At 57.0% G+C, this 23,951-nt stretch overlaps 12 protein-coding genes across 12 annotated transcripts; 6 read left to right on the top strand and 6 right to left on the bottom strand.

The window, feature by feature from the left end:
• Positions 1-278: 278 nt before the first annotated feature.
• On the bottom strand, positions 279-3,158 carry PG985_004179 (uncharacterized protein; the record flags this gene model as incomplete). Its single annotated transcript, XM_066823948.1, has 1 exon — positions 279-3,158. One exon carries the CDS (start codon positions 3,156-3,158, stop codon positions 279-281), a length of 2,880 nt encoding a protein of 959 aa, XP_066687108.1.
• A 688-nt stretch (positions 3,159-3,846) lies between these two features.
• On the top strand, positions 3,847-4,785 carry PG985_004178 (uncharacterized protein; the record flags this gene model as incomplete). Its single annotated transcript, XM_066823947.1, has 1 exon — positions 3,847-4,785. The coding sequence occupies one exon, from the start codon at positions 3,847-3,849 to the stop codon at positions 4,783-4,785; it is 939 nt and encodes a 312-aa protein (XP_066687107.1).
• A 340-nt stretch (positions 4,786-5,125) lies between these two features.
• Positions 5,126-6,088, bottom strand: PG985_004177 (mitochondrial 18 KDa protein-domain-containing protein; the record flags this gene model as incomplete). Its single annotated transcript, XM_066823946.1, has 1 exon — positions 5,126-6,088. One exon carries the CDS (start codon positions 6,086-6,088, stop codon positions 5,126-5,128), a length of 963 nt encoding a protein of 320 aa, XP_066687106.1.
• Positions 6,089-6,658: 570 nt separating this feature from the next.
• PG985_004176 (uncharacterized protein) lies at positions 6,659-7,068 on the top strand (the record flags this gene model as incomplete). The annotated part of the gene is made up of 2 exons (XM_066823945.1): positions 6,659-6,706; positions 6,832-7,068. The coding sequence occupies 2 exons, from the start codon at positions 6,659-6,661 to the stop codon at positions 7,066-7,068; spliced, it is 285 nt and encodes a 94-aa protein (XP_066687105.1).
• An 898-nt stretch (positions 7,069-7,966) lies between these two features.
• PG985_004175 (uncharacterized protein) lies at positions 7,967-8,452 on the top strand (the record flags this gene model as incomplete). Its single annotated transcript, XM_066823944.1, has 1 exon — positions 7,967-8,452. One exon carries the CDS (start codon positions 7,967-7,969, stop codon positions 8,450-8,452), a length of 486 nt encoding a protein of 161 aa, XP_066687104.1.
• Positions 8,453-8,524: 72 nt separating this feature from the next.
• PG985_004174 (uncharacterized protein) lies at positions 8,525-9,765 on the top strand (the record flags this gene model as incomplete). The annotated part of the gene is made up of 2 exons (XM_066823943.1): positions 8,525-8,667; positions 8,733-9,765. The coding sequence occupies 2 exons, from the start codon at positions 8,525-8,527 to the stop codon at positions 9,763-9,765; spliced, it is 1,176 nt and encodes a 391-aa protein (XP_066687103.1).
• A 213-nt stretch (positions 9,766-9,978) lies between these two features.
• On the bottom strand, positions 9,979-10,968 carry PG985_004173 (ribokinase; the record flags this gene model as incomplete). The annotated part of the gene is made up of 1 exon (XM_066823942.1): positions 9,979-10,968. The coding sequence occupies one exon, from the start codon at positions 10,966-10,968 to the stop codon at positions 9,979-9,981; it is 990 nt and encodes a 329-aa protein (XP_066687102.1).
• An 879-nt stretch (positions 10,969-11,847) lies between these two features.
• On the top strand, positions 11,848-13,260 carry PG985_004172 (uncharacterized protein; the record flags this gene model as incomplete). Its single annotated transcript, XM_066823941.1, has 2 exons — positions 11,848-11,890; positions 11,960-13,260. 2 exons carry the CDS (start codon positions 11,848-11,850, stop codon positions 13,258-13,260), a joined length of 1,344 nt encoding a protein of 447 aa, XP_066687101.1.
• A 620-nt stretch (positions 13,261-13,880) lies between these two features.
• PG985_004171 (uncharacterized protein) lies at positions 13,881-14,258 on the bottom strand (the record flags this gene model as incomplete). Its single annotated transcript, XM_066823940.1, has 1 exon — positions 13,881-14,258. The coding sequence occupies one exon, from the start codon at positions 14,256-14,258 to the stop codon at positions 13,881-13,883; it is 378 nt and encodes a 125-aa protein (XP_066687100.1).
• A 2,604-nt stretch (positions 14,259-16,862) lies between these two features.
• PG985_004170 (riboflavin biosynthesis protein Rib7) lies at positions 16,863-17,724 on the top strand (the record flags this gene model as incomplete). Its single annotated transcript, XM_066823939.1, has 2 exons — positions 16,863-16,952; positions 16,975-17,724. 2 exons carry the CDS (start codon positions 16,863-16,865, stop codon positions 17,722-17,724), a joined length of 840 nt encoding a protein of 279 aa, XP_066687099.1.
• A 350-nt stretch (positions 17,725-18,074) lies between these two features.
• PG985_004169 (purine-cytosine permease fcy22 protein) lies at positions 18,075-19,754 on the bottom strand (the record flags this gene model as incomplete). Its single annotated transcript, XM_066823938.1, has 3 exons — positions 18,075-18,771; positions 18,830-19,396; positions 19,471-19,754. The coding sequence occupies 3 exons, from the start codon at positions 19,752-19,754 to the stop codon at positions 18,075-18,077; spliced, it is 1,548 nt and encodes a 515-aa protein (XP_066687098.1).
• Positions 19,755-22,987: 3,233 nt separating this feature from the next.
• PG985_004168 (uncharacterized protein) lies at positions 22,988-23,686 on the bottom strand (the record flags this gene model as incomplete). The annotated part of the gene is made up of 2 exons (XM_066823937.1): positions 22,988-23,191; positions 23,312-23,686. The coding sequence occupies 2 exons, from the start codon at positions 23,684-23,686 to the stop codon at positions 22,988-22,990; spliced, it is 579 nt and encodes a 192-aa protein (XP_066687097.1).
• Positions 23,687-23,951: the final 265 nt, after the last annotated feature.

Here is a 23,951-nt window from a genome sequence, read left to right as displayed (position 1 = left end):
TCAAAATTACTGGCGTTTTATTATATAAAATTCTGCAGGATGGCGTTACGGAGGTTCCTCTGGAATTGTACAACAGGTATTTATTCACTTCGGTTCATAGATCAGATCTATGTGAGATTTTGTTGAAAGGAAGAAAGAAACCACCAAACGTCGGTAGCTATTAAAAAAAGACTACAAGTACCGGTAGTTGATCTATCCACACCCATAAGATGCCGCTTGCTACTGTAATTATACATACCTGGGAACGCAGTATATATAGAGTAAGATCCGTAGTTGGTTTATTCTATCTCAAACGGGTCAACCCCATCATCGTCCTCGTCGTCCTCATGGCCCATGGGGAAATAGCTTGAAGAATGAGTTGCTTTCGGCTCGTCTTCATCGTCGTCGTCGTCGTCTTCTTCGTGCCCTTCTGGCAGAAACCCGCCACCCATATCCTCATCTTTCTGCTGCATGGCTCGCAAGTCATCATCGCCGTCATCTGGGCCGCCGCCATGTTGTTGCCGAGAGCCCTTGCCGTCGCGGTGAAAGACCTCGATGTCCTCGACGTCGGGGTATTCCTGCCTGAGCCGGTCGGCCACGCGCAGCCCCATGATGAACTTGCGCCAGCCGCCCAGGGCCGCCCTGCGCGTCTTCTCGTCTTCCTTCCGCTTCCGCTCCGCCTCGTCCTTCTCGAGCTCCTCCAGCACGCGGTCCTGGTGCTCCTCGGCGACGACGACGCCCTGGATGACGGGCACAGCCATGCGGTGGCCGAACTCAAAGCCGACGACGGCCTCGGCGAAGTCGATACCGAGGCGCTTGCAGACCTTGACGATGCCACGATACGGTAGGTGTACCGCGCCCTCGGGACACATGTGCTCGGCGAACATGTCGATGTTGCCGTAGTCGTTCTTGGGGATCACGCCGTCCTTGATGGGGTCCGGGATGATCCAGTCGGTCTGGTCGATGCTGTACAGTGGCTGAAGCACCTTCTCGCCCGTCCGCGCCTCCATCTCGGCGATTTCGCGCCGTCTGTTGGTGGTGGCAGCGCGGTACGGCGCATGCTTCAGGGGCACCGCATCGGGCCCCGGCGCACGCCCTTGCTTGTGCCACGTTTCGGCGCTCTTGACTTCGACCACATCCTTTCGGAGGTATACGTCCTCCTCTTCGACTTTGTTGCCTTTGCCTTTGTTACGGAAGGTCTTGACAGGAACTGCCGAGGGCAGCAACGCCTCTTCCCGCTTCAAGTGCCTTGCAAGGGCATACTCTTTGGACTGTTTGTAGTATTGCAGAGTCTCCTCGCCCTCTTTGACCTCTTTCTTCTCAGGGACGGCCGGTTTCAAATCGGTCGACTCCTCGAGCTCGTCGATCTCCGTGACAGGCTGCTTCCTGCTGCCGCGTGCATAACCGCTCATGATCGTCTTGAACCAGTCGAATTGCTCATATCTTTTAACTTTTCCGTGTTTGTTGTAGATGGGCACCTTCTCCAAAGGCATCCTGAAGCCCTTGGTTCGCCCAGGATACAGTTGCTTCTTGAGATACCGTACAGTAACATCCTTGGCCGTTCCGTCCTGCGAAAAGCCAACCACATAGGCCATGATTTGTTTGGCCTTGTCAGCTTTACTTCCGCGAGGCTCGAGCGACTCGATGATCTCCCTACTTGTGCCAACGATAGACTTGACAATCGCATCAACAGGTAAATACTTGTTAGTGACCGGCGACAAAACTTCAGTCCAGTAGTGCGGGAACTCCAAATCTTTGTCGAACGATTTGACCGGCCCCCTAGACTTGGTGCGCTCGAAGGTGATCTCGACCACCGAGTCGTCGTCACTTTCTTCACTGAGGGGATCCGCAAACTCGTCCGATTCGTCCAGGTCCATCGTCAGAGCATCGGCGTCGCTTTTGCGAGTACGGCGGCGAGTTGGTCGTGCGGGAGGCTTCTTCTTGCTCTTTGCTGCAGAGGCTGCCTTGCCGCTTGCACTGGACTCTTCAGTGCCATTCGTGCTTGCCTCCTTGGCTGGCGTATCTTCCCCAGCTTCCTCTGCCTTGCTCCAGCCAAAGCCCAGACACTGTAGGTTCGCCACCATGCGGGCCTCGAGACCAAGTCCGCGGAGAAGGGCGGTAAACAGTTGGGCTCCAACATCCCGACTGCCAGTACATTCTTGCGCGCATACCCGAAACTCCTCCAAACTCTTGATGCGCTCACCATACTTTTCGGGGTCGTGATCTTCGTGTTCATGTCCTCCCCGGATCTTAGCTAACCGCCTCATGTCCATGTAACCAACTTTTCTCAGCCCTGGTTGTGTGGCTCGGAACCTTTGCTTCCACCACGCACTCAACGACTTCATAAGTCGGAATAATGGATCACCATGGCTCATATCCGGGACGCCTTTCTCAAGCCGCTCGGCAGCATTCCCCCAATCCCTCGTGGGTTTCTGGGCTGCTTGCCTCCCCTTCCCTTTCGACTTCGCTTGGGGTTTCCCTTTGACGTTCTTCTTGTCCTTGGGCGCTTCTTCCTGAGCCACGTCAAGCCCGCTACTCCGTCTCCATCGCTCAACGTCTTCCCATAACCGCGGCGGCAAGTGTGAGATCATAATAGCCTGGACTTCCTGGTCACATAGCCACGAATTTCTGATGGCATTGTGCCACATAAGAAATTGCACGTGCATACAGTGAGTGAGGATTCGAGCTTGCTTCTCCTGTTTTGTAGGCCCCTTTTTCCCTAAATTCGTTGACAGGGGTATTTTCTCTTGGTAGAGAGTCAGCTCTAGATCTCCCGAGATCACCGGATCTGATTGGTGTTCTTGATTTGGGACATCCTCGAATTCCATGTCATCATCGTCTTCCGACTCGTCAACCATTTCTTTGCCGACCTTCTGTCTCTTGGCAGCTGGGACATCTTCGAATTCGGCGTCTGAGTGAGAGCTGAGAGAGCTGCTGTCGCTTGCATCGCCTTCATCTTCATGCATTTGCTGCAAAGCGGATTTGGTTTTCTCAGCAGAACGTTGTTTTGCACCCGCATCCAAATCATCAAATAAAGTAGACTTTCGCGGGATAGCTCTCTTCTTTGGTGTGACCTGTGCCTTTGCGCTCCCTTTGCGCTTGGCGGGCGCCTTCTCAACGCGTGCGCCCTTCACAGGTGACCGGGAGCGCAACCGTTTGCGCGGAACGTGAGGTGGCATTGTGTCGCCTCATAAGGAAAGTATGGGGAATGCAAAGTGTGCCCAAGGTAGAGACCGGAGAGAAAGAATGTATCAAATGGGTCTTGGCCGCAAGGTGAAAAGGTAATGGAGCTTGAGGTATAGCCTTTTCAAGACCAAAAACAAAACGGCAGCACATACATCGTCATTGAATTGGCCCGTATGAGTAGCATGCGTGAGTGACCTCATTGAGTCTGCTCCCCCGGATTCAGCACTAATCTAAAGCCACAGGGCCCGATCAGCTGGAATGGAGCCTGGGCCGATTTGCCTTTAGCGCCAAGACCCACTATCGGGACAGGCCAGTAGAGGCCTGTCGATTCAGCTAAAGGGGTGCAGCAGCCTTACCTAGGTACCTGAGCTTACGGAGCAAATGAGAGACAATTCGAGACCCTTCTTCTGACACTTGCACATTTCAGCTTGCGCAATCGCAACAACGGCCTCGCAATACACCTTGGCTTTGGCAGGTACGCGTTGCCAAGGCTGTTTCCCTTTCGCCTCCCAGCTATCCCCGAAGAGGCTGTCATTATCAGAACCAGTCCTGCCTAAAGTTGAAAAAGGCGAGTTGCGCATAGGCTTACACACCCAGTCGGTCAACCCAGAATATTCTATTCTCTGATACACTCATTTCACATCATATATAAACATACCATTCTCGTGACCCGAACTCAAGATGGCTTCCTCATCCTCCAACAGCGAAAACCCCAACACGTCCTACGTCAAGATGGACACCGCCGACGCTACCCTGATTGGCACTCACTGCGAGTACGACTACTGCAACCAGCTCGACTTCCTCCCCTTCTTCTGCCAGTCCTGCAAACACACCTTCTGCCTCGACCACCGGACCGAGACCGCCCACCGATGCGCCAACGAGGGGGCCTGGGCCCGGCGGCGGCGAGAGGCGCAGCTCGCGCTGCCGAGCGCGGGCGAGGGCAAGCGCATGCGCGACCTCGTGGACCAGAAGCCGTGCGCCGGGCAAGACTGCAAGACGACGGTGGGCACCTCGCTGACGCCCGGCGTGCACTGCGACCGCTGCAACCGGGACTACTGCCTCAAGCACCGGCTGCAGGAGGACCACGACTGCAAGAACCTCGTGCCGCTCGGGGCGCGGGCCTCGCAGCAGAAGATCGACGCCGGAAAAGAGGCGGCGCGCAGCGCCTTCGCCCGCTTCAAGGCCTGGGGCACGCAGAAGCGGGAGCAGGCGTCGCGGGCGCTGCCCAAGCCGAAGCCCACGAGCGCGAGCGCCCGGCTCGTCGCCGTCAACAACCTCAAGAAGACGGCCAAGGGCGACGCCAAGCTCCCTGCGGAGAAGCGGGTCTACCTCTACGTGGAAGCCGAGGCCGAGACCACGACCGCCAAGTTCCCCAAGGGCGAGTTCTTCTTCAGCAAGGACTGGGTGGTGGGCCGCCTCCTGGATGTAGCGGCCAAGGGGCTTCAGGTCGAAAACGTGAATAACTCTTCGGCCGACGAAAAGGACAAGCTACGGGTGTTTCACGTGGAGGGAGGCCGCATCCTTGAGTACAACGAGAAGATCGGCGTGGCGCTGACGAGCGGAAACACGGTGGTCTTGCTAAGGGGAGTGGGCGCCCCTGAGGACTTGATCCAGATGTAGCATGTTCAGCATATTGACGAGTCGACGATCTTGCATTAACGGCGTTCCGGGGAGCATAGATTCTATTTTTGTTGCGTTGAACCTTTGGTTTCACACCAGCTAAAGAGACTCAGAGAGAAGGATACCCCCAAATATATGAACTCAAAATAAAGCCATCATACTCAATGACTCTAAAGCCCTCGTTTCGATTTATTCTTTGATTGTTACAATACTGATGCTTTTCAAACATCATATATATAGTGTATCATGGATTCCCATCTCGTGACCACATGAGCTGAGATATCCCCAAACGCCAACCTAATATTTCACTGCCAGAGCGCCGGTTTTGCTCGTTCTATCGTTACAATTCCTTTTCCTTGGGTTTCTTGGAGACGGGCTTGTGAGACAGGGCATCCTCACGCCCGGTAGAGGGCAGCTCTCCCACGAACTGCTCTCCACCATACAGCGAAAAGCCTTTGTGGAAGAGCCACTCGACAGCTCCCTCGACGGGCTTATCGAACAGACTCGGCAGCGCCGGCACAACTGCCAGACCCAAACCGATCGGACCATACGTGCGCAGTGTTGCGTTCTTCACATTTTTCATGGCCCGTCCCGAGTACCGCACCACGCTGTGGATCGTGAAGGCCGGCAGACCCATACTGGCAAGACTCTGGAAGATACCTCGCTGCACCATGACGGTCCTGTAGTCCTCGAGCGGCATCACCACACCCGGCGGGGCCGCTACGGCTGCGGCGGCAGCTGCCGCCGCTTCCGGGGTCGTCGTGGCGTGGTTAGTCAGGCCCGTAGCCCACTGTGCGCGCTCGCTGAGCTCGACGGTCGGGTTGGTCTTGCGCTGGTTCTGCCAGTAGGCCTTGTAGCCCTCGTAGCTCACATCACCGAGGATGTAGGCCCAGCTGACACCGTAGGCGCCGCGGACCAACCAGGGGTGGGCGACGGGGCGGAACGACTCGCCAATGTCGGACGTGTAGGCGACGTAGCGGTGGGCCGACATCATGATGGTGCGCAGGCGGGTGGCGTAGGCGGCGTACCGCAGGTTGGACTCGGTGCTGTCCGGGACGTAGCCATCTACCAGCTCGTCGAAGTAGTTATCCTCCTTGTCGTCCTTGTCCACCAGGCGCCGCATGCCCCGCGGGAGCTTCTTACGCTCCGGCAGGCGGTTGGGGTCGAAGTCGGTAGCATCTTTGCGAGGATCGGGTGTCGTCGACGGGGGTGCTACCGCGCTGGGATGAGCCGGGTTTTCGTCGGCGGCATGTTGAGGTGTTGATTTATCGGGGCCTTTTCCTTTTCCCCACAGCCAAGACATGATGGAAATACTTGATTCAACGGCAAACAACAGAGACCAATGAATTTTCCAATGCAAATAGGACAGCTTACTGCCAATCAGGGGTTCAAGCCTAGATGGTGAAAAGTCTATGCGTGTTGTATTGAGTTGATGGGGTTAGGACGAGCGAAAACCCGTTCTCACATAGTTTGTGAAAACGCACTGCTACAAATAAGCTACCCTCTGTGACGTCGTAACCGCATGTTCCAATTGATAGCTTCCTTAACTCCAGCTACAGGGTAGGAGCTCTCGGAGTTTGGGAAGTGGCATGGGCGCCTTTTCGGGTAAGATCGGTAAGCGCTTGGCTTTGAGATCGGTTTCTCGGAGCCTGCTTATTCCGATAACGTTGGAGGGACTCAATTCACTGTGTCCAAACCAGCTACCAGCGCTTCGATGGTCAGTGCGTCGGCAGAAGCAGCAAATTGAAGCTCAGGCTACCAAAAGATCAATTACTGCGCAGTTTTGGCATTGGAAGACTATCATATCCGATTTACCATCAACCTCTCACTATCCACCCACCCGCAGCAGGTCAATCGCTTCAATACCGCCAAGATGGTTCAGATGTACAGCATTGCCGGCCAGAAGATTGGCTCCCACTACGTTAGTCGCCCCCCAGGGCTGCCCCGGCATGTCCTTGCGTCTTCGAATCCGAGCCCGGAATTCTACTTCGACAACAAACTTGCCCGGCCACTGCGCTTCCAATTGCTAACTCCTGTCGTGAACAGCTCGCCATGGGTGTCCTCTCCGCGCTCTTCGGCGGTACCTACCTCGCCACCAGCGGTCCCAGCCCTGCCAAGAAGGCCGCTCAGACTCCTCCCATCAACGCCTCAAGCCCCGACGAGGAGGACTTCATCAAGTGCGATTCCGAGCCCACCCAAAACCCACCGATCACAATAGCTAATCTTGTTGGCCTTAGGAAATTCCTTGACTCGGCGGACAAGGGCGAGAAGTCCAAGCAGTAGAGTGGCGGCACGTGTATGAAGCGGTATTCGGTCGACTGGCACGGCATGCGGGATCCGACCAATTGTACATTTATAGACACGGTAACCACCGGAATGAGATAATTGGAATTGCAAGCCGCTGAACCACTTGTTGCGAGGCGACAAAAAAACTCGCCAGATAACCTCAATTGGGTCTCATGTGCCGTGACGCCCTTACGATTGCTCATCAGGCGGGCATGGAGAACGTGCCTGCTGATTCTGTGGAAGCTGCGGCTTATGAATTGACGCATTTTAGGTTGTTCTAGGCAGGTGGAAACAAGCTGCCTGCAGCAATTACCTCTACGGCTTCCACCCCGGTAGATTGGTAGTAGGAATCATGGAAGTGGCTATGCCACAGAACCTTGGCTAAGCGTCATGAACTCAATGATATATATCATCAAGTTACCTTTCTGAGATAAAGTCCAGGAATGGCTGGGGCAGTTGCCAACCACTTGCTTGCCTGGCTCTGACTTTGGAATATGAAGCTCCGTCACTCGTCCAATATGCAGCTCAGTGACATCTTCGCATCTCAACACATTTAAGATGACGATCAGAGATATGGAAGCATTATTGACTCCGCCCGCCCTCCATATTGTCAAAGAAGAGGGTGAGGCATCATCGTATCATTACTGCAGTCCTACGAGAAAGTCCAGCAGCAGCACCGCCTCAAGCATGGGTCGAAACCCTTGGAGAATCCAGCCTCAGTCCCTGACAGTGATCAAAAAACGGCGAAACGCGCAGGGCCAGTCCCAGAGTAGTGATGACGGAGGCGCTTTGGGGAATTCGGCTGCGAACATGTCTTCTCTGGAACAGGGTGAGTTGCATATGTTTGGGCACCTGAGCATTACCTCGCACCCCTGAGCGAAACAAACTCCTTACAATGGCCACAGACCCAGTCACGCCCAAACCGAAAAGTTCGCTGTTATCTCGGAGAGCTTCAAGCTATCAGGTACTCCGGAGTACGCCAAAGCTGTTGACTAAGCTGAGATCGTTCTCCAATGGTCGTGCACTATCGTCGAAGGCCACTTGCCGCCGCTATGACTTACAAGATCGCGATCTAAGCGGCTCTCTGTATGGTTCACCACGAGTATCCCGAACCTCTTCTCTGTTCGAGCCGCCGGGATCCCGCAGCAACAGCAGCACCGAGGCATCTTACGACCCCGAGCCGTTCCTGCCCCTCGGCTACGATGGCATCTACGGGGAGCGAAGCCAAAGCGGCGACGCGCGGCAGCCCAGCGGCGGCTCCCTCTCTTCCGTGCAAGTGTCGGACGGGTCGTCGGCCATCCAGGACCCCTATCTCCTCGTCCCCCACGTGGCCATCACGCCCGAGGCCAAGACGCTGGATGACGGCCGCACCATGGTCTAGGCGGCTATCGAGGTATCCGGCCAGCTCTGCCGCCCGTACTCGGTCGACTGCTCCCGCGGCTTCGAGAACGCAATGCACAGCGACCAATGCTTTCTGCCGGTGCATCACTGCGAAGAAGGCCTGTCGCGATACGGTTATCTATATGATGTGAACGTCCAGGTCCTCCCTACCTCGGAGAGTGTGATCATTGATACACTGAACGAGCCCGCCAGCAGGTTGGTGCCCATGGCTCTTCGTTGCACTGCTGGACCAGTTCATTATACTGACCACAACGATACAGAGTACTTGGGCCCGGCTCCAGCTTGCTGACGCTCGTGCAAGTCCATATCAACGCCTCGCAGCCTCCCCGCCCCGACGGAGAGGCGCACAGCGGGGGCTCGGAAAACCTGATGGCGGACCTCGAGTATCATCTCGGCAACGTCCAGACCGAGTACATCGAGGTGCGGCTTTCGTACTCGCACTCCGGTTTCCCAGCGTTCAGCGACGCCAGCGGCAGCGCGGACGCGGCATCGGCTGCCGTAGACGGCGTGTCGCGATCCCGCACGCGGCTCGAGACCCGAGCCACGGGCGTCATTACCCGAAATAACCCCATGTCCGACTGGTCGCCGCGGCCGCGGCCCTGCGCGCCCGTGTCCAACACCCTGTTCACCATCATCGCGGCGCACTGGGGCCCGATCCGCGCCAACGACATCATGCACCGGATCGTCGCCAGCCGGTCCACGCCGCGCAAGGTGGCCGGATCTACTGCGACTGCCACTACTAAAACACCCACGGCGACCCCGACGAGCCCTCTATACCGCAACAGGCGCGCAGGGACGGATATCCAGGGCAGCGAAGAGACGGTCCGAGCCACCGCCGCTCCTCCGGAGCGAACGGCTACAGCGCCACCCTTACAAGTGCCGAGGCGACAGACTAGCCTGAGAAAGGGGACGCTGAGCCCGGAGCCCACCAAAGACGGCGGCGGGCTGTCCGGAAAGGCCCGAAAGATATGGACGGAGATGCGGCGCACCTCTTCGGGTAGTCAGCCGAGCTACTACGTGAGCAGTGTGAAACGGATTCCGGGATTTTCTACAGACTCTCTGCTTCCTGATCTATCGGAAACTCCAGGAGCAGCAGGCGACGAGAAAAGGGGCAGACGGGAGCTGTTGTTACGCGATATGGCCATGCATGATGTTGTTGCTGAGCCCATGTTCCTCTCCAGTATTGTTCCAACCCCTGAGGAGTGCTATTTGGGTGGGAAAAGGCGGATGCAACATACTAAAGACGAAGGCTTCGAAGCGGCGGCTAGCGATGGACCGCGGCACAGGGGTTAATACAATAAACGACAAAAAGGGGTGGGTTCCCATTATATCAATTGTTAAAAAGTGATGGTCGCCGTTAGAGACGCAGTATAGGGAGTAGCCCTCTCTTCGAGATATTTTACTGTTTCTTATTGATGGTAGAAGTAGCTCGCATGACAATAGAGTAAGGGTTTTGAGGCCTAATTCATACACTACTTCGCTTTGGCTTTTCTATTCGTTGTCCGCCTAGAGCTCATCACACCAGGGTATCGAGTCTTGCGCTCCAAGCTTCTCGACCGTCTTCGCCGCCGCCTTGTTGGCTTTACGCACGGCGGCCGCAATATCGAACGGCTTCCCCTGCGCCTTGGCGGTCACGAACTCGAGCGCGTACGAGCCGGCGAACGTGTCGCCCGCGGCCGTCGTGTCCACCACCTTGGCCTTCTCGGCGGGGATGAGTCCCTGCTGCGCGCCGTCCCCGCTACGGTAGAAGACGCCGCGGCCGCCCAGCGTGATGATAACCGTCTTGACGCCGCGGGCCTGGAACTTCTGGGCCACGGCCGCAAGCCCGGCCTCGTTCTCAATGTCGGCCTCCTTGACGCCGCCCAGGGTCGCCGCCTCAGTCTCGTTGACGAGTAGGTGCGCCAGGCCCTCGTACGTCTCCTCGGCCAGGTCGGCCGTGGCGGGTGCCGGGTTAAACAGCACGTCGACGCCCGCGGCGCGCGCGGCCCGAAGCGCGGCCAGGACCGTCGGGTGCGGGATCTCGAGCTGCATGATGAGCAGATCCGGTCTGGGGCCCGGGAGCGTCTCGAAGTCGGCCGGCTGCAGCGAGTGGTTGGCCTCGGGCGACAGGATGATGCGGTTCTCGCCCGTGGGCTCGTCGACCACGATGAGGGCGACGCCCGTCTTGGCCGGGTCCGGGCGCACGGACACGCCCGAGGCGTCGACGCCGTGCGCGGACAGGTTCTTCCTCAGGATGTCGCCGTAGGTGTCGGCGCCCACGGCGCCGAGCATGCGGATGTGCGCCGTCTCGTTGCCATCCTGGACGGAGGTCCGGGTCCGGGACAGTTTGGCGCAGGCGACGGCTTGATTGGCGCCCTTGCCGCCCGGCGAGACGGAGAAGGAGGTCGAGGTTAGCGTCTCGCCGGGGAGGGGATGGTGTGGCACATAGGAGACTAGGTCGATGTTGAGGGACCCTAGGACGGTGATGAGGGGTACTTGGGTATTGGTGGAAGCCATGGTCGATTTAAAGTGACTGCAAAAGTGTCAGCATCAGCGGGGTGGTGTCATCTCGACTGACGAGCTCCGATTGGCCTACTCACGGCTTTGTCAAATCTAATATACCTTTTTGCTCTTATTCTGGAAGCACGTGCGGAGCATACGGGTCAGTAGGCTATTTGGGGCTGTCTGATTTGGGGAAGTATAACTGACTCGAAGCCTTAAGCGGTACTGGAAGACGGTAGCAGGTGGCAGGTGGCAGGCAGTAGCTCTATGCAATTGAATGTTTCGAAGGTATGGAAGGTTGTCGGGTAAGCAAGGGACCACAACACGTCACTGGCGGGATTGGGGCAGATCGGGGCGGCCACAGTGTGCGTGTCGGCCGTTTTAAATCGCCGACTTGTTCCTGGTGGTTCATTCACAGCTTTGGGTTCCAGTCTACGTGTGAATTATTACCCGGTCACGGCCAAGTTCGGGTCGATACTGCTTTCCAGAACTTCACGAAACATGCCGATGACCCCACGAGATTGACTTACCCCACATTCAACCGACGGTAAACTACCTACCAAACATGATAACCCCACACCAAGATTTTGCTTGTGCATCCCTTGACGTTCCAGCCACCAGCCTTCAATGTATGGACCCGACCCGCGATAACTAATATGTCGTCAAGTCCCACCCAGTCTCCTGTCAGGGAGCGTCAGTTACCTCCCTTACTGGTCCCTTACAGCTCCTTTTCCAAGGGCCAAGACTATTTTTATATATCCTGACGGGAACCTTTTTGTCTCGGCTATCGCTGTTCCTCGTAGATATTCGGTGATATACTCTCTCAATTCCACAAAGTTCCACAACCCCCGCTGCCTGAGATAGCATATTTTCTTCCACTTATACGGGAGAGCCATGGCGGACTTCAGGGATCTTCGGATCTCGGTCATAGGCGCAGGTGAGTCCACTATTCACGACATGCCTTGCCCAAAAATGTGCCGATGACTAACACTGCCTCCCTACTAAGGCATGGGCGGTCTGGCCAGCGCCCTCTGCTTCGCGAGAAAAGGCTTCAAGCACATCGACGTCTACGAGACCGCATCCAATCTGGGCTTCGTGGGTGCCGGCATCCAGCTGGCCCCCAACATGCTGCGGATTCTCGACCGCCTGGGCTGCTGGGAGGGCTCGCAGCTGCAGCGCGAGGCGACCACGGTGCTGGAGACCAAGATTGTGGACGGGCCCACTAACAGCGAGCTCGTCCACGTCGTCATGGCTGACGTGAAGGACAAGTACGGCTACCCGCACTGCACGGGGCATCGCGCCTCGCTCGCCGGAGGCCTGTACGAGGCATGCCAGAAGGAGGCGGGCGTCACGTTCCACTTCGGCACGTCGCTCGTGCGGGTCCACTCCTTCGGCCCAGGGAGACCGAAGATCACGGTGAAGCCCCGGGACGGCGAGGAGAAGACCTTCGAGACCGATGTTCTCATCGGCGCCGACGGGATCAAATCGACACTGCGCTATGCCATGCTGCGCGAGCTCAAGATCGATGCCGAGGTCGAGGATACCGGGCAAGCGTGCTACCGAATCATGCTGCCCCGTGAAAAGATGGAGCCATATCCGGAACTCCTGGAACTCCTGGACGCCAAGTGCGCCATGCGCTGGATCGGCGAGAAGCGCCACATCGTCGCATACCCCATCGCCGGGCACACCATCTACAACCTCTCGACGTGCCAACCCGACACCAACTTCGCGGCCGCCACCAATGCGACATACACCACCAAGGGCGACAAGAGCGAGATGAAGAAGGTCTACGACGACTTCTGCCCCTTGGTGCAGCAGATGCTCGACATGGTGCCCGAGGGCGAGGTCTGCGAGTGGCGGCTGCGCAGCCACAAGGTCCTGTCCCAATGGACGCTGGGGCCCGCCGCTCTTCTGGGCGACGCCTGCCACCCCACGCTGCCGCACATGGCGCAAGGCGCCGCCATGGCCATCGAGGACGCCGCCGTGCTGGCCGAGGTGGTGAGCCTGACGCCCGGCGCGGGCGCCGACCCGGAAGCCCTGGCCAAGTCGCTGCGGGTCTACGAGCTCCTCCGGAAGGAGACGACGTGGAACCGCGTCGAGATGGCGGCCTTCTCGGGCCGGACGCTGCACTTGGGCGAGGGCCAGGCCAAGCAGGAGCGCGACCAGCAATTCGCCCTGGCGAAAGAGAAGGGGGCGCCGGTGCCGGACAAGTGGGCCAGTCCCGAGGTCCAGCAGGCTATCTATAGCCATGACTGTATGAAGGAGGCCGCAGAGAAGTTCTCGGAGCTGTACAACAGCCTTGCATGAGCAGATAGACGTGTAGTGACATACGTCATGGTGAGTGAGCCGATGTAACTTAGCCATTACTTACCTTATCCACTACTTAAGATAACCATATTTTTGCGACTGGGCTGCGTGGTATCCGATATAAGACACAGGGAAAAGAGTGATGTTCGATTACAAAAAGGACTATGTTCACAGTAATCGTATAAACGTCTAAGCGATACTGCAAAGCCGGCGTTCCAGACGTTGCGATAAAAGATCTTTGTTCAACCCCCATGTACGCCGTGCTCCTAATGCTGAAATGATGAAAAAGGGAACAGCCCATGGTCTCGGCCAAAACATAAAACAAACCCGCGACATCCCATCGCATGCTTCTCCCGGTGTGCATTTACATCACTGGTCCAGTAGTCAACGTATCTTCCAACCAAACCCACCCCTACAATGCGTGTTTTCGCCTTCGACATGATTGGGGCACCCAAGTCGTACTCGCTCCATGGTATCATACAGCCCTTCCAGGTTGCGGTCTTTATCTTCCCGTGACCCGAATATATAGCCTCTTTTACCGTGTATACTTCTTCCTCCCGCGGGATTCCCCCTGCATTGGAAAATCCATTGTGTGCATACTTTTTGCTTTTTGGAATCCTTTAGAACAACAGACAGTCCAAGCAGCAGCAACACGCTAAACTAGCTAGCAAGGCCTCTGCGAAACTAGGGCCGCTCGACCGCTGGTTCTGGTACTGGCCTTGGGGGTAGTAGCCCGGCTGGCCGTAGTAGCCCTGTTGCGGCGGGTACCCGGGGCCGTAGCCAGGTTGTTGTTGGTAGTAGCCCATCTGGGGTCCCGGCTGGTAGTAGCCTCCCTGAGGCGGCATCCCGCCGTATCCCCCGTACTGCCCGTCTTGCGGCGGCGGGAAGCCCCCGGGCTGCTGTTGGGATGGGTGGGGTGGTTGTTGTTGGTAGGCTGGCTGGGGCTGTTGAGGACCGCCGGGGTAGGCTGGGGGCTCGTCGCCGTTGGGCTTCGACATCTTGATTTGGTTTGGTGGTGTTGTATGATAAGTCGCTACGGGGTTGTTCGTCGGGGCCGCTATGGCGCGCTAGGCGTAGTCCAAATGGTGGTAGCAAGACAGGTCGCCAACGGGGTGTTTGAGGTTCGAGTTTTTGGAAGAAGGTATCGGTGGTATTAGGTAGGTTAGGCGACGATGAGGAAGTTCAGTTATGGAGGAATAGGTAGGTTAGGTCAGCAGTCCGGCTACTGCGGGCGGAAGAGACACGAAGTCCGAATGTGGTATTGAATGGCGTTGATGGATGTGGCGAAGCGAGACAGCTGACAACGCCGCGCGAAAGCCAATCAATGTCTTTGGGATAATCGACCTCCTCTCGGAATAAGGATTATCAGAATGGACGAGGCTTGGCATAAACGGCTTGTCTGTATTACAAAAATTCTTGGCGGGCAAACGAAGAGATCGGCGAGTAAACGAGGCAAGTTGGGAGAGATGATGGAACCCACAGGAAAGTGCAGAGGGGAGAGGGATAGGACTCTAGGTTATGGGGGATGACTTCTGTCCGTTTCACAATCACGAGAACGAGTTTGGAACATGTGATGGATGATCAAATTGCCTTCAGCTAAAGTGTACCCAGCCCGACGAAGGGGTCGATGTCTGTATCAAAGGATGCACAATAGGCGCGTTCGCGAGTCGCAAACCTTACGGCGTAGGTACGTCAACCCCCTTCCGGGATACCCAGAAACCAAAGACGTCTCAGGATTGCGCAGCCAACCGGAAGGTCGGATTACTGGGGCCTGGCACCTAGGGGACGTGCTCCCTTTCAGCTTGGGTGTGTCAAGGTGTCAAGCGTGCAGGAAAGCGCATGCCAGGCATGGAGGGACGGGGGGACGGGGCCCTCAAGCCCCGAACCCAACAGCCCAATTGGAAACATTGCCTGCCCATAGTGCATCGCCACAGAGCAACCCTGAACACGGAGGGAGTGGATGTGGCGGTTCAAAAAAAGACCCCTAAGGGCCCCACGCACCCAACGCCCTCGAAGAACGGAACGGGACAGGTGCAACAGTTTCTGCAAAAGCAAACTGTTTGGTTAAGATTGCCAGATTGTTTCTCACCGGATGCGGGACGATCTATCTCGAGCATGAAGAAAACCGCCCCCCCCCCCCCCTTGCAAGACGGGCAGCTCTTGCGTGCCTCTGGGTAGGGAGGCAGTCTGTTATGTCTTGCCCTGCATCGGCGAGTCCCACTGAGAATGGATATTGCCGTGAACAGACAAGTAAGTGTATGTACCCTGCCACCTGTGTCCCGTATTGCTTCTCTGTGGTATCCAACATCCGTGCCGTCTGTTCCGGCTGACCGGACGGACGTTTCGAACCTCACCGGACGCAAGAAATGTGATGTGTCGAAGTATCCGACGTGCCGGTTGCTAGTTGGTGGAAATAGACTCTGGAGGCCTACTCATTGCGAAGAGGGGTGAGTGGTCTTGATGTAGTAGTATTGTATATTGTTTGTGATATATGGAACTTCAAGGCTGTCATTTCCTGGAAGAGCTCCTCGAAATGGAATGGTCGCACATTACGATACCATGCAAGCCTCACACAATATATGTACTTTTGATTTCTAGGTATGTAGGTAGCTGAAGCCTTTGGTTCCAGCTCACGCAATTGCTAGAGCAGAGGATCCGATGTGGTTCGCAAATCTTATCTCGGGAGATGGATTTGCTTTTGGCTGCGACTTACTTGGTCATACGAATGCATAATCGGAAATGGCATGCATGCACGTTGGATCTGAACTAGGCAGGTTACATGCTGTGCGTGTTGTTGAAGTGCATATGATATGTCGTACTGCAACTGTAAGCTACCTAACAAGCAAGCCAACTGCATGACCCCAATGTGGGTGAGGATTAGGTTAGGTGAGGTGAGGTTCGTTTTGGATGTGCGGTTCGTCTGTAGGTAGGTATACTATTGGAAGTATATCTACCGTCCCCAGAGTTATAGCGGGGTACGCCTGTATGGTTTTTGAATCTGCCAGTCCCGATTGGACGTGCGAACCTACTATTTGACAAAAAGCATGCACCTTCCATTCCCAGACACATACATACACATCTTGACCGGGTAGCCTTCTACACGTCACATTGCTGCTGAAAAGGTTTCTTCCATGTTCCCTGCGGCAGGTAGCACACCGGTCCCACGCAGGAAGAAGCAAAGGGCGTCTACAGCAGAGCCCGTTACTACTCATTCCGGTTAGGTCACGGATCTCCTCACGCTAAGGTGATCCTAAGAAGCGATCGTCTTTCATCGCCCAAAGACAGCTGCAGAAGAAAGCAGCCTCGCACAAGTGTGACGAACCTGTGGCTGGCTAGCGGGCATATTGGGGCATCGGATGGTTCCTGGGCAGCGACTCGGCCCGGCCCATCGCATAACGACGACTTAGCACAGCCACAGATCAGCATCCGGATAGTGGATATTCGTTAGGACCAGAAACCGGACAGAGGAAGATACGGGGATATACTACTAGTCTGTTTGAGTTGTGGTCTTGCGGGAAGGCCATTGCCAAGATCTGCCGGGCAGCCAGCAATTCGTCCTGTAAGCAGAGGCGTATGAAAAAGGGGGTTCGGTCATCTCCAATATGAGCGAAGCAACCCTGACTTTCCCCGAGGCCGACGCGCGCAAGCTCGAGCCTCACCTCCCCCCCAAAGCTCCCGGCCCCGGCAACATCGTCCTCCTCCTCCGGCACCCAGGATGGCCCCCTCCTCCCCTTCGTGACCCTGACCTACGCGACCTCGCTGGACTCGGCCCTGGCCCTGGCCCCCGGCACCCGCACCACCCTGTCCGGCCCGCAGTCCAAGGCCATGACGCACTACCTGCGCAGCCGACACGCCGCCATCTGCGTCGGCGTCGGCACAGCCCTGGCCGACGACCCGGGCCTGAACTGCCGCATCGCCCCCGCCGACGACGGACTGCCGCCGCCGCAGCAGCCGCGGCCCATCATCATCGACCCGCGCCAGCGCTGGGCCTTCACGGAGCAGAGCAAAGTCCTGCAGCTCGCGCGCGGGGGCCGCGGTCTCGCGCCCTACATTCTCATCGCCGCGGCGGGTCCCGAGCCGCCCGCGGAGCGCAAGCGGCTGCTCGAGGAGCTGGGCGGCAAGTACATCTCCGTAGGGGGTTCGGGATCAGCCTCTTCTTCTGCCATGGAGTGGCGCGACATCCTCCGCGCCGTCAAGAGCGAGGGCCTGGACAGCATCATGGTGGAGGGCGGCGGGCAGGTCATCAGCTCGCTGCTAGGCGCGCCCAACGCCGAGCTAATCGATTCCGTCATCATCACCATCGCGCCGACCTGGCTGGGCGGCGGCAGCGTCTTCGTCGTCCCGGCCCGGAGGCTCGGTGCTGATGGAAATCCAGTGGCGGCGGGCAGGCTCGTGGACACGGCCTGGATACCGCTGGGGGAGGATGTCGTCTTGTGCGGCAAGATCTCCAAGACCAGTTCTTAGTTAGATACACAGATAGATATTGTCTGGTTACTCCATGGTTGATTGATGAAGTACGTTGTCGCGTATATTGCAGTTGTGTCCCCTGGCCTAGTTGAAGTTGAGACCAGCATTCTTTACTCAGCCAACGCGGCTTACATCGCAAAAGTGATTATTAATCAGACAGAAGAATTATATAACGAGGAACATCATCCTCATTCGGCGTATAGTGGGTAGTAAATATATCTAGACACAACAGTTGAATGTTGTCTATCTATCTCGCTCTCATCCTTCTCATCTAGATGTATGGACGTCATGTCATAATCATCATCAGCATCACATCGACCTACACCATTTTGTATCCAACACGTCACTCAAAGATGGCCCCTCCACTTGATCTCAAGCCATCGGAACGGCAAGTAGAAAACCGCCGTAACGAAAAAGGCCATCTCGAACCCGATATCGCCCGTCTTTTCCGCAATGGGGCCGGTGTACCACGCCTCGGCCATACCGGGGATGACCAGGCCCATCGAGAGCAGCGACGCCGCCAAGGCCGCGACGCCGCTCGGGAGCTTGCCGCCGACGTTCCATATGGCGTGGTCGTAGGTCGCGTAGTCGCGGCGGCGGAACACGAGGAACTCCTCGAGCAGGACGGCGTCGAAGCAGCCCGCCCAGTAGCCGATGAGGGCCAGGAAGTTCTCCAGCGACGTCTCCCACTGCTCGGCCACCTTGATGCCGATGGGGATCATGACGACGCTGACGACGACGATGAAGGCGTACCGCGGTACCTTGGTGAAGATGGGCACCAGCATCTGCAGGTTCAGCGCGATCGAGTACATGGAGATGGCGAGCTGGCCCAGCACGCTGAGCGCCAGCAGGACCAGGACGAACTTGCCGAACCCGTGGGCCGGCTCGAGCATGGCAGCCAGCACGCCGCCCGCGCCGTAGGCGTCGTACGCATCAGACCAGCCTTCGACCACGGGGACGGCACCGCCCATAGCGGCCCCGAGAATGAGCAGCGGAACCGACGGAGTGAGAAGGCCGAGGTAGATGTAGCTGAAGATCTTGACTCTGTCATAGAATTAGCAGCAGGCCTTGTGGGCACAGGCGGAAGAGGGAATGGACTTACTTGGATGCCTTGGGGTTGTAGTAAACAGAATAGTCCGAGGCAGTGCCACCAAACGTGATGAAGTATCCCGCAATCAAGCCAGCGTACGAGACTACTTGTGGCGCGGTGACGGGCTCGGCCTGGGCCTGGTTGACGAGGAACTTGCCGCCGCAGCCGACCGTGATGACCAAGGCAATGAGATTGGGGATCCAGCTCCACCGCTCCCATGCGTGCAGCGCCCGGAAGCCCAGGAACGACACGCCGAACCCAATGAGAATGGTGATGATGATGCCCACGTCGACGCTCACGTGGCCCGGGTTGATGGCGGCGATGGTCTGGCCTCCGACAATGGCGGAGATCAGGGTGAAGCCCGTCACGGTCGCCGCGTTCAGGAGAAGCGGGAGCGTCACTATGTACAGCCCCCAGGAGTACCTGGCCTGGACCAGCTGCCTCATGCCCGTCTTGTAGCCCCCGCAGCCCATGTAAGCGGGCGGGATCGAGCAGAGCAGTGAGAAGAACAGGATGGTCAACGAGGCATCCCGCAGACTCATGCCGAACGCTGTAGTGCCCAGCATGCCGGTAGGAATCCTATGCACATACTTAGTCAGCACTGAAAGGGGCATGAGAAGGGTAGTTGCAGGGAATGACGGGCAACAACATACGGCAATACACAAAGCAGGGCCGTCGAGAAGACGGTGAAGAGGTTGTGGTATCTCGTGTCGGTTCGGCTTTCGACCGGCACGGGCTTGACGCCATTGTCCTCGACGCCCGCATCCAGCAGCCGCTGGTACCACCGCGGGTTGCTCTCGAGCCCCGGCTTGTACACGACGCCGTCCTCCACGGCGAGGAACGACGAAAGACCGCCGCCGTGCTTGCGGTTTCCGGTCCCGGCCTCCACGTCTTCGTGAAGGTGGGCATCCTTCTCATGCGGTATTTCAGACGCCATGGGGACGCACGTGACGCAGTTCCCGCGTATGACGGGGGAGATGGATGCGAGCGATGTCCTGGTTCTAGGCGGAGCTTTGCGGCCAATAAGCAAGGGAGATCCCGAGAAACGTGACACGGGCTCCTGGAGGCGGGTATAGGAGGACGCCCCGTAAAGTCCAGCTCGATTAGATTTCTCCACACACCACGCAGCAGAGAAGCGCTACTCGATCCGGTAGATTTCCTTGGTGGTGATGCCTCGAGATCCTTTCCTTTCCTTCGGTGGTCACACAAGGGTCAGACCAAAAAAAAGTCAGGACTGGTTACGCAGATGAGCTGAGCGGCGTAAACGCGAACTACTATTACTATTGTTGCCTCCGCATTCGGCGTAGAATTTAGACGATACGGCACGATGCACGAGCGAGCAAAGGAGAAAAAAAAAACTAGACTAAACCAGTCATCGATTTTAGAAGGCCGAGACGGATCGTTCTCGCCACTTAAAAGCGGACCATGGACTGTGGGATTTACTTAGTTGGGAAAGTGCCTTGCGCCGTCGCGTGGGTTCCCCGGCGATCTAGTTTGTCACGGGTCCGCCAGAGATACCACGAGAGGGCCGAAAATGGCACTGCCGTTGCGATATCACGACGGAAGCCACGAATGGCGGCGCGGGTTGCGCTGCAGTTTGCATGTTTGCTCCGTTTTGTCGTGCTTGGCAGAGGGTTTGAGGTCCCGGCAGGCACTGGAATGCTGGAAACGGGGTCAATATGATAGAAAACATGACAGAAAACGTGACAAATCTGAGCAAAATCCAGCCCAGTTTGCGAATTGGAGGTGGGCCCGGCAGGCAGGTTAGGTGCAGCCGCTTTGATGCGGCTCTAGTTCGGCTTAAATCTGGCTTGGGTGAGCATTGCATGGTACTGTAGAGTTATTAAGTGTTTGATGTCATTACCTTAGGTAAGAGGGGTGTGCTATTTTCAACGACACTGGGACAGGAGGACGACGATGGCTGCTGCTGCGATGGAACGCGAAATAAGCCTGTATAATAAAGCCCAGGTCAGGTGTGACCAACAACATAGTCACATCCAACGTCTAGTTGTACAACCTTGAGCATTGGATAGCCGTGCTTTCATGCCGGCTGGGCCCGCCCAACCATGTGGCAGGCGTACAAAAGGACGGTGACAAGTTGACAGACGTCAATTGCCGCTGCCGGAAGCAGACGGCTGCAGCGCCGGCAATTCAGAAAGCCCCTTGGGCATGGAGCAGAGCATTGAATGACACTATGTCGTCCCGCCGGAACAGTCGAGCTGCCCACTCCGCGTGGGGTTTTGCATGCTCTGGCGGCTGGTGGATCAGCATTCCCACATATCAGCTCTCGACAAACGAGCCGGGTACTATGGCCGGCTCGGCTGGTGGCCGTCTGTGTTGGTGCTTGGTCGGGGGGGGGGGGGCTATGCGTGCGCAAGGAAAGCCTGGTCTCTCTCCCTCTGCCCCCTGTAGCCCTATCACTCGCTTAGCAACGTCACGCATAAGAACGCCTCCCTACTTGGGCAGATATCAGCAGGCACTACACAAGATAAGAGCGGCCTTCGCTCAGGTCCGTCCGCGTCAGCCTGACACGTTTATTGGGATACAAGTCGGCCCAGGCCGTGGGGGGACAGCATGTTTGCTCGTTTGCCTTCCTGCCGTGCTACAGAAGGCAGAAAGCGGGAAGCGCCCGAGGCGATCAACTGCGCTACCAATCCCATCGGGCGGAACGCCGGGTAGCTCCCAGGATGGTGGTCAGCTAGCTGATACTGCCCACTCCCTACACGCCGCCCGGAGCTGCTCCCTTTGGACCCGCTAGTCTTGCATCCACTGCAGAAAGGCAACCAAGACATCCACGCTGGACATGGGAGAACCGATCCCCCCGTCAATAGCCAGGCTTCCGTGGCTTGATGGGCGAAGTGACGCTGACTGAAGCTCCCAAGGCGGTACCGGCGGCGTGCCCAATACCAATCAATCATTCGCAATAGCCGTGCGGCACCTGCCCTCAGTGGCTCGATATCTTACCGCCACATAATGCAGTGCTTCTGTTTCTGTTGGTTCGATAAGGTTGATCCCACTCTGTCGGGTCGGCGAACAACGCCCATGTACCTTCTGGAAGCCAGTACAAAGGGGGGTGGGCAGCCCAACCCTGGCCAGCCTTCGCTTTAGCGCGGTCGATATCATAAAATGCGCATAGAGAATATGCAGGCGCCGTCTTACTAAGAACCGGGTTGGGTGTAAGACGTGTCAATTGTCATGTTTTCTCCCTCCGCATTCGTGTGTGACTATTGCCCAAAGGCTGACATACCATGAATATAGCCCCTCGCTTGGTGACGTCTATTGTCTTGGGGTGGCAATACGGGCACACGAGCCTCTGGAGTCCCCCATCGACCGCACGAACCCCCTCGGATATGCCGGTCAGAAAAAATGAGGGGCTACAGGCCATGAATTGCCATGTATCCGTGTCGAGGGTGAGTTTTTTCTTGCCGTTGGCGAAGTTGCCCATGCCATAGTCGTCCAAGCATCATGTTCAGAAACACAGGTCGTAGCAGAGTGGACGGGCGGGCTCGGGGTATAAGGAAACATTCCTCCAGGGGGGTGCACTTCGCAAACTGCTGCATGGGGCTAAAACAGATTTGTCCAGGACCAACATTCGATGCTACGTGCGTTCCCTCTTCTCATCCCCGGCACTACTTAGCCATAGCAGGGGGAAAGAGCGGAATTGTGTGCGATCATATGACTTCTCACCTTGCCTCTCCCTAGAATAGCAAAGTCGTGGGGCAGAATTGACGTTGTCAGCGAGGTCTGCATGGATTGTTCAGCCTACAGGTACATGAGGTAATCACGCCGGCGCATTGCCGAGCAGCGGAGGCCATGGGCATGATGAGGATTGGTTGTACACCATCCAGCCTGTTCGCCAGACGCATGTATCGCCCCTCAAAAACGCTGCATCTGGATGGCACGGGTACCTAATGTATGCCCGCCGCGTGCCTTCTGCGACCCTCCAGTGGTGCATATCGCAGTCTACCGCTTGCTTAAAACGTTAAGCCATACGAAAGAGTCTAACCTGGGAGTATTTGGTGTGAGGCATTGCTGAGGCATGACTGCAGCGGTGTGATGCAGCTTTTCCTCAGACAGGGAAAGACCATTCGTCAGCGACTTGGCTCCGGGCCAGGCCCAGGACGTTGTGGCTGGTCTGGTTCTGGGGCGGGACCTCTCCGAATTGGGCTTTTACTCGCTGTTTCCGGCCTCTACCCGGGCACGCAAATATGCCTGCCCAAGAAACAGGCCTGCCAGCAGGAGACGAAGAGATGGCAACATTGGCTTGGCGCCAGTAGCCTCCTCTACAAGGGGAATAATCCCTTCGACGGCCCAGGCGGTAGCAGCGAGCCTGAAATCGCCAAGCGCAGCTAGCTCCAGGGGATCTCTCCCCGACTGCATACTTCATAAGGCTTAGGGCTCTGGAAGGCTCGCTCTAAACTAGCAGCCTGGGGAGAGACTAAGAGTCAGAGAAGCCCGCAAGATCCATATTGCCTGATCGAGTAAGATACGGACCTGCTCGGAGCAGGTCCCTAATCTTAAACAAAGAGAAGGTGGACATGGGGGGTCATGGTCTGTGCCGTAGCAGGTACGTAGCCCTGCGGTGGCCGGGGTTTGGACATGTAGTAGAGCCTCCGATGCGACGGTACCGCACTTTGCCAAGTCCTGGGAATCGCTGGATCCGGGGCCGACCGATACGGGCGATATGTCTCTTTTGGTGCTGGCACCTCGAAGGTCGTGTTGCTCAGCAAAGAGCAAGGGGCCGGGATCTCGTACGCGGGGGCCAGACTGGGTCAGCTGGGCTGCACATCCTGGGCTGAGTGATATGATCACTGCCTTGGAATGTGTTGTCTCCCCGCGGAAGACGTTCCCAACGGTTGTTTGACGCATGACGGCGCGCCTTTCCCTCCGTGCTCTTCTGCGCAGTACTTTCACCATTGGCCACGACTGCAGACGTCGGACTGCGCCCGTGAGCTGAGCATGACATGACCGTCAACGGCTCTTGTGGATGACACCCTCACCCAAAGTAGATGGATGGACATCTGCCATGGCGTACTGGGCCGGGATCAATCATAACCTCAGGGCTCGATTGTCAGCGGCGTCCGGCCATCGTGACTTGATCCACAAGTCCATACGGAGTGGGCAGGGAGGTAAG

Source organism: Apiospora marii (genome assembly GCF_038362585.1).
Source record: "Apiospora marii strain CBS 49790 chromosome Unknown utg000003l_segment0_segment0, whole genome shotgun sequence".
Taxonomy (NCBI): Eukaryota; Fungi; Ascomycota; class Sordariomycetes; order Amphisphaeriales; family Apiosporaceae; genus Apiospora; species Apiospora marii.
Note: the sequence above shows the minus strand (reverse complement) of the source record. Positions and strands in the feature narration are given on the sequence as shown.